The following is an 8,106-nucleotide window of genomic DNA, read 5'->3' as shown; positions in this document are numbered from 1 at the left end:
CTCCACCCCCCGGACAGCTCCCAGTGCACCAAGCAGTTTTCACCCCCTTTAAAGAGAGCTGCTTGCACCTCCTTCTCCAGCAAAACACACCTTGCCCTTCTCCTCTATCCAGTGCACACAGTGCTGATGGGCTCTTCAGCCCATGCACTCACACATGCTCACATTCATCCATAATTTTCTCTGCCATTCCAGAATCACAGAGTGGTGCATGTCGGAAGGGGCCTCTGGAGGTCATCTGGTCCTGCAAGCTCAAGCAAGGTCACCTGCACCAGGTTGCCCAGGACCATGTTCAGATAGCTTTTGAATATCTCCATGGTTGGAGACTCCACCAGCTCTCTGGGCAACCTGTGCCAGTGCTCAGTCACCCTCACAGTGAAAAGCATCTCTTGAAGTTCAGAGGGAACCTCCTGTGTTTCAGATTGTGCCCATTGCAACACTCCTCCTAATGCAGCCCAGAGTTTTATTTGCCTTCTTTGACACAAGGGCATGCTGCTGGCTCATGTTCAACTTGTCTCCATCAGGACCTCCATGTCCTATTCTGCCAAGCTACTTTCCAGCTGGGCAGCCCGCAGCATATATTGGTGTCTGGGATTGTTCCTCCCCACGTGTAGAACTTTGCACTTCCCCTTGTTGAAATTCATCAGGTTCCTATCAGCCTGTTCCTTTCATGAATCCATGCTGACCACTCCTTATTACTTTCTTGACATTCGTATGCCTGGAAATGTTTTCCAGGATTAGCTGCTATGTTTTGTCAAAGATGCAGACATGGCACAAGCAACCAGAGGGCAGGCAATCAGGACTGTTATGACAAAGATTTCACTGCTTCTTTCACTTCCACCCCATGGGATGATTTTTTAAAAAGAAATATTTGCATTAATTAAATAAGCTATAGAATAGGGATTTGATGATACCCATCCTCATTTTCTTTTGCTCCAACTTGTTGGCTTGGGAAGTTCTAGTCTTCCAGAGCCTGCAAGTAACAAGAGTTGCTGGTACTTTTTTGATCAGTTCCCTCAGTTTTTTACAAACTTTTCCTAAACAGACAGGAAGGGTGTCAGCAAGTTTCCAGAGAGAATTAGTCATTCAAGTGCCCTAATATGTGACCATCTCTATGCGATTATGCTTAAAACTGTTTTAAAGGTGTTGCAGTACATCTGAAATCACTAGCTTCTTCTGTAGAGCTAGGTCAAGACAACCTGACATGGGTTATTTTCCCTTCCTCTCTCCACAAATGAGAGACTCCAATTAGACACCCCTTCTGTAAGAAGTGTGGGTTTCAGTTTTCTGTGTTCTTTGGGACAAAGCAAGATACTTGTTATTCAGCATTGTGCATAAGACATGGTACTTGTGGGTGACTCTCCTGAGATTATTGCATCTTTTTCCTGAGTACTTCCAGATAGAAGAAATAAAATATATTTCATCAGAAGTATCCTAAAGGGAAAAAGCACAGCAAGCAGAACAATGAAGATAGCCAAAATTCCCGTTGAATTATATGGGCAGAGTTTTGCTCCATTGGTGCCAATATACTGTATGGTGCTGTGACTCATACAACAGCCTATACCTGCTCCACAGCAACCCTGCTGAGGTTCCCAGGTCACCTCAAAACTGATGCATGACTCACTGCCAGGGTTTCTGAATCCTGCTCCTGTTGCAATGGTTCAGTGGCAAAGCACAAGCCCTTCAGGCATCTGATACTTCTCATTTGCCACTTGTTTCTTGATCGAAGTCTCTCATCAGCAAAGTCCTTCCACATCTGACCTGCGGCGAATCAGCCAGCAAGCAGCAGTCGAGCACAAATGATTGCCTGCAAAGATCAAGACCCAGGGGCGTTATTGAACAGTCAGGGTCCAGAAATCCTTCTTCAGTTGAATTTCTTATGCTTGCAAACATGAAGGGATAGAGAACTGCCTGGGGCTTTGAGAGTGGTTAGGGGGGATGGAAGACCCATTGGGTCTGGCTAGACAGACCCTCAAAAATATAAATAAGGTTATTTTGGTATGTGGAGCTGGGTGAATAACAATCTTTCTCAAATGGGAAAAAATTTGTAAAGTGAGGTGTATGAGAATCACAGCACACATTTGCACAGTACAAAGACATTGGCAGGTATTTTCTTTTGTGGATGTGGCCAAGAAAACACAATGTTAAAGAAGGCTTGGAGATGGATGTGGCATTTAGCACCCACCTTTAGCAAAGAGTACTTGCCATAGATAGCAAACTGGAAGGACTTTGTGAAGCAGCTCTTGAGCAGGTTTGAGGTGCCTGTGACCTTAGGAGGATGACCGTAGTCTACTCAAGCTAATGGGGTGGCTCAAATGTGTGCACAAGAGCATCACTATAAAAGCTTGAAACTTGAGCATCTCAACCCACACAGAACTTGTCAGCAAAACAAAGTCCTGTGCTTCATATCCAATTATAGTTAGGACTTATATGATCCCACATTCAGAAGCAGTATCAAGTTGCTTCAAGTTTTAGCATTGCTGTAGAGCTTTGAAGGTGGAAAGGAGAGTCAAATTTTACCTGTGATGTTACTCAAGGACTTGTGGAGTCTTGGTATGGTATGGCTGAGCTATTATAGATAGGCCAGCTGTCAGTTGTAACATACTAATTTGAAACTCCAGCTCCCAGATCTGTCTCCCTTTAGGATGATACAAAATATGCTACACACACTTTCCCATGGGTTTTACAATACTGACTGACCAGAGAAAGGCTTTGCTTTTGAACAAAGCCACTGATTGAATTGGACAATCAGATCAGCAAAACAAAAGACACAGATAAGGGTTTAAGATGGAGGTGCCAGAAAAATTAATCTAAATGTCACTCAGCTGGTACCCTTTTCACCATCATCCATCTTGGCCTAATCTTTTCTGATCTGTACCATCAAAGCTACATAAAAACAGAAATGATGTAACATGTCTAAAGTTGTTTATCTAGATAGCTGTTTTGGTTTCTCCACAGTATTTAAGAAATAGCCTGCCACTGGGCTAAAACATTACTTTAGGTTGAAACAGTAACAACCCAAACTGGCTGATTCTTGATATTTTAGCATCAATACTACTGGTTATTTGCTAGAGGACATTTGCATTGTTGAAGTGGCAACTGGTAGAAGTAGTGGAGATTAATAGAAGATGGGGTCATCCCTATCTGAGGAATTTGACCCTTTTGGAAGGACGAGTCATCCCTACATAGATGCACTGGGCTCAGACCACTGGGCTGCTGAAGACTCTCAGACCTTTGACATATTAAAGTTCCCACCTCCCTAGACAACACTCAACAGTGTTTTGCTCTTTTGGGACCATTCAAATTTATACATTTTACATTTGATGGATCAAGATGATAAAGAAGGGGATTGAGCACCTTGGGACACCCACAATATTTAACATGATTAACAGTGCAATAGTCACTCTACTTCAAACTAGTTCTTTATTTTAAAACTTTATTTTCAATTTGAAGTCAGCTCTAATTTGCAGTTTTCCGGCTTCCACACCACAGCCTGGTAGTGGAGGGGAGCTGGAGTAGGTGACACCTCTGTAGCAGCTTTCAAACTGTGTAATCCTTACATATTTTGCCAATAGTGGCCACTACCTTTAGTTATGAATTTCAAACACTACCTGATTATCAGTTACACTGGACTGTGGAACAGGAGAAGGGGATTGTATCTGACTTACTACACAAGGGAAATGCATGGCGAGCAAGCTGAAATTAGTGTCCAAGCCCAGAACATATCAGTTTACCATTTAATATCCTTATTTGCGCATGACACATGTCCATTCACAGCCTTCTCTAGATCTCCCCAGTTGTCTCTTCCAGAGACTGATCCAATTAGACCAGTCCTAAAAGAGCTGACAACCTCACAGTGTGGAATAAGAACACAATTTTTCCATAAATTCAGCTCAAATTTTGCTCTGAGTGAGTAGTCTAAGTTACAGATAATAGCAATAAAAGATTGTTAATCACCATCATCATCTATTCAATTAATACTTTGGATTTTCAGCTAATCCAGACCTTTTGTGTAAGGCACAAGAACAGAAGCATGCTTCACCTCAAAGGAGTAATTTTCTTTCTCTAGTTATGAACAGAATAGAAAATTAAACCATTTGCATTGTTGCTTGGTTGTGTAAGTGAATACTTGCCAGACTCTTGATTTCTAGCTTAGAAGGGCAATTTTGACAACTGTAGCCTGCCTTCCTGTAATGGGGTGGTTGGTTTCCCTGTTCTCCCAGGAAGCATACAATCTTCCTACTGTTACTCTTGGAAACCACTGACAAAGGGACAAATTGGAGGCATTTAGTTCCACCTTTGCCTTGACATTTTCTGTATGTATTTTTCTGTCCACTAAGAGCTTTCTCTTTCAAAGTAGATGTTCTCTCTTCCATCTCAGTAAGCCTGTCGCTTAAATTTGAAGGGCCATTTTTATTCCTGTTAGATCTCTGACATGTACTGCAGTTCTTACAGTATTTTCCCCTCCATTGATGCCACTAATGATATTTACATTTCTGTGTCATCTACTGATGCAGTTTTCCTTTTTCTGAAGGACTGTGATGAATACAGCTACAGCTAATTGCTATTCCCAAACAACATAGTCTGTTTTTCAGCAAAAGACCGATTTCCAACCCAACAGGATATCTTAATATCTACGAGGGGAGGTGAAGCAAGGTCAGGGAGCAGGAACAGTGAGTTTCACGGCATTATTTACCAACATAACCCTGCTCATAACATAACCTTTATAACATTTTAGAGATGTGGGACAGACTGGTTGAAGATTAATCACTTCCCTTCATCCAGAATTTGGCAGAGGGGTAAAAAAGGCATTAGCCATTCTAAAGTGAGGACATAAAAGCTGTGTATCTGAATAACAGCAGATGGAAACGAGCAGCAAATTCTTACTCCAGAAAATATGAGCCGAGAAGCTATAGTCATTGCTCGCCCTGCTAAATCCTGCACAGTGACAAAAGTAGAAGTTAACTTGTGCTGAAATCTAACTGGCTGAGTTTCATTTTTAAGTTTTTCAGTCAAGGTGGAGAGTATGCCTAACAAGAGTCCAAATTATTCCTGTTTCAGCCCACTTAGCAACAGGTGAGAGGCTCAGTGTGGATTTTACTGGGTAACTTTGGAAAGGACAAGTTGAAATTATGATAATGGTCCATTACAAACTTTTAATCTCAAAACCAGGCCACTGCTACTGGTTTAACACCTCTTTCCAGCATGTGTGCTTCTGCCTCCACAGTAACTCTTCCTTCAAATGGAGACAGCAAAGGCTATTGCTTGACACCCCATTTATGTAGAAGGTGTCCTGTAAGGCAGAAGTTGTGCCCATTAAAGAAAGGATCTTCAAGGGCTTGCTCTTTGGAAGGCAGCTTGGAAATGTACAACATAAAGGTACTTTGTTCATATTGTACTGTAAGGTGGATGAATAAAAACTAGACCTTTTAATGGCTGAAAGATAAGGGATGTTTGAGTGCTTTCAAAAATGGCTTCTCAGAGCTTTCCACTTTTCTAGTATAAGGAAAAGGAATCACGTTAATGTGAAAATTTACAAAAATCAGTTTCACAATTTAGTTCAGAATATCTTTTTTTTTTATTCTTTTAATGCTCTTGGACGTTTTCTGGTATAACTGCTCTTTATCTCCCAGTATCTGTGCCCCAAGTGAAAGCATTTACTCCTTTGTGTCGTTTCAATGTAGAAGCAACCTGCCTGAAAATGCTGCTGCTCATAAAGCTCCTCCTGCCTTTCCACATTCCCACACATTTCAGGTCCTCTCCTGTATTCATTCAGGTGGTGGGGCTTACTTCAAATTACCATCACTTGTGTGCATCAAAACACAAACACTGAACATCAGCATCACAGCCGATTTATGGCAGAATTTAGACACTGAGGGAAACACTGCAAGGTGCATCTCAGCAGCTGGATTCATGTCTGGGTTAGGGGATAACTCCGGGAGAGGCTTTATCTCTCAGGGCTTCGCCCGTGATGAAATTCAGCGGCAGCACGGCATCTCCGAAAGCCTTATTCTGCGCTTGCACATAACTCTGTAAAGGAGCGTTTGAGGCAGGACTACTCTTTGTCCCGAGGAGGATTTACTCAACAAATCCCAGCTTCACAAAGGGCTTTGAGGGCAGAGGGTGCGGTGCAGAGGGAGCGCAGACCCCGCTTTTCGGTGCACTCCAGGGAAGGACGCCTGTCGGGAGCTCCGGCGTGGGCTTCCCAGGCTCGGTCCCCTCCTTCCGGGAGGGGAAGGCACCCCGGGCCGGTGGCAGCTGCCAGCTGGCCATCAGGTGGGGGGAACCCCCCCGAGACTCCCTGGCCCGCCCTCCTAAAAGCTCCCCCCGTACCGACCACACAGCCCTCCGCGCCGCGGTACCCGTGGGCGGTGCACGTACTTACGGCTGCTGAGGGGCTCTGGCGGGGCTGGGCGAGGAGGAGGAGGAGGAAGGGTAGGTGTCCCTTGCGGCCGCTTGCTCCCCGCCCGCCTGCTGCTAGGAACCGCCTGGGTCTCCCTCCTTCCCCCCGCTCCCTTTTTGCAGGGTTTTAGCCCCACACGCCCGTGCACACGCGTGGCCGCCGTCACGCGTGGGAGGGCGCGGCGGGGCTGCCGGCGCGGGGGCCTCTCCCGCTTTAGCGGAGCCGTCTGCGGAGCGCAGCTCAGAGCGGCTCCGGGCAGGGAGAAGGCAGGACGGCTCCCGCCCGCCGCCCGGCCCCTGACCGATCCCGGCCGCGTCCCTGTCCCGCCCTCCGGCTGCGGCTCCGTCCAAGGAAACCCGAGCGGTGCCGGACGTCGGGGATCTCAGCACTTCACTGTCCGCGAAACTTCAGCCTCTTCCCGAGGAGCATCCGTCCCCTGCCCCGAGGGGCCGCTTTGGTGAAGGAAAGTGGTCCTTTGCGCATCAGCAGGATGGCACGGTCCCTGAGACCCGACGACATCAACCCCCGGACGGGGCTGGTGGTGGCTCTGGTCAGTGTCTTCCTGGTGTTCGGCTTCATGTTCACCGTGTCTGGCATCAAGGGAGAGACCCTGGGGGACATCCCACTGCTGGCCATCGGGCCAGCCATCTGCCTGCCGGGCATTGCTGCCATTGCTCTCACCAGAAAGACCGATGGCTGCACCAAATGGCCCAAGAACAAGTGTCCGTGCTGTAAGCAAGTCAAGGACCGGGATGTCATGGAGCTGCTGAGGACACCCTCGGACCTGGAGTCTGGCAAGGGGAGTTGCGACGAGCTGGCTAAGAAAGCATACCAGAAGGACAGGAGAGAGCTGCGAGGTGAGGACTCTGTGTCCATCTGCACCACCACCACCACCACTACCATGGGTGAGTGCAAGAGCCTCATCAGAAAGGTGGAGCAGGAGGAGATGCTGAGATACCTGGAGACCTGTTACCCAGAAATGCCAGGGAATGTGTTTGTGGGAGATGGCTCTGTGTACAGTGCCTTGGAGAAGAAGAGCTCTTCTCCCACCAGGGACAGCACTGATTGCCCTGACATTGAAGACAACATTTTTGTTGCTCCTAAAGACAGTATCATTGTCTGCTCTTACAAGGACAACAGCCCCTATGACAGATACTGTTGTTACATAAACCCTACTGGAGTCAACTCAGACCAGGAGACCATAGTGTGAAGGATGCATACTTTATATATATGTATGTATACAAAAACTACAACTTCAACTTCTTGATAGGGGATAATATAGCTGACTGCACTGCATGGGACAATCCTGATACTATTACAATTTAACCTGGTATGTGACTGATACTCAAACCTTTTGTGCCTGAAATACTCTTTCTGTAAGTAAACAAGCATGTTTAAAGACTAAAGAATTCAATTCTTCATTTTGGAAAAAAAAAAAAAAATTAATTTTATTTTCATTTTCTCCCTTTCCTTCTCTTATATTTTTCTGCTGCCTATTGTACCCAAGCCCGTAGACACATTGGCAGGAGGACAGTAGTGGCTGTCAGCTGAGATCAGGAGCTGAATCGAAACTCTGGAGCTGTCTGCAGGAAAGAATGTGGTGCTCTATGGCTGAATGGATCTTAGCAAGTGTCACTTCATTTTAGGAGGGACTGAGAGATGTCAGCATGCACTCTAATAGCTGACTGACATTAGGGAGTGTGGAA

At 45.9% G+C, this 8,106-nt stretch overlaps 1 protein-coding gene across 1 annotated transcript; it reads left to right on the top strand.

Annotated features, from left to right (window-relative positions):
- Positions 1-6,890: 6,890 nt before the first annotated feature.
- Positions 6,891-7,610, top strand: TMEM215 (transmembrane protein 215; the record flags this gene model as incomplete). Its single annotated transcript, XM_082075181.1, has 1 exon — positions 6,891-7,610. One exon carries the CDS (start codon positions 6,891-6,893, stop codon positions 7,608-7,610), a length of 720 nt encoding a protein of 239 aa, XP_081931307.1.
- Positions 7,611-8,106: the final 496 nt, after the last annotated feature.

This window comes from Streptopelia decaocto (genome assembly GCF_964273445.1).
Source record: "Streptopelia decaocto genome assembly, chromosome: Z".
In the NCBI taxonomy this organism is placed as follows: Eukaryota; Metazoa; Chordata; class Aves; order Columbiformes; family Columbidae; genus Streptopelia; species Streptopelia decaocto.
Note: the sequence above shows the minus strand (reverse complement) of the source record. Positions and strands in the feature narration are given on the sequence as shown.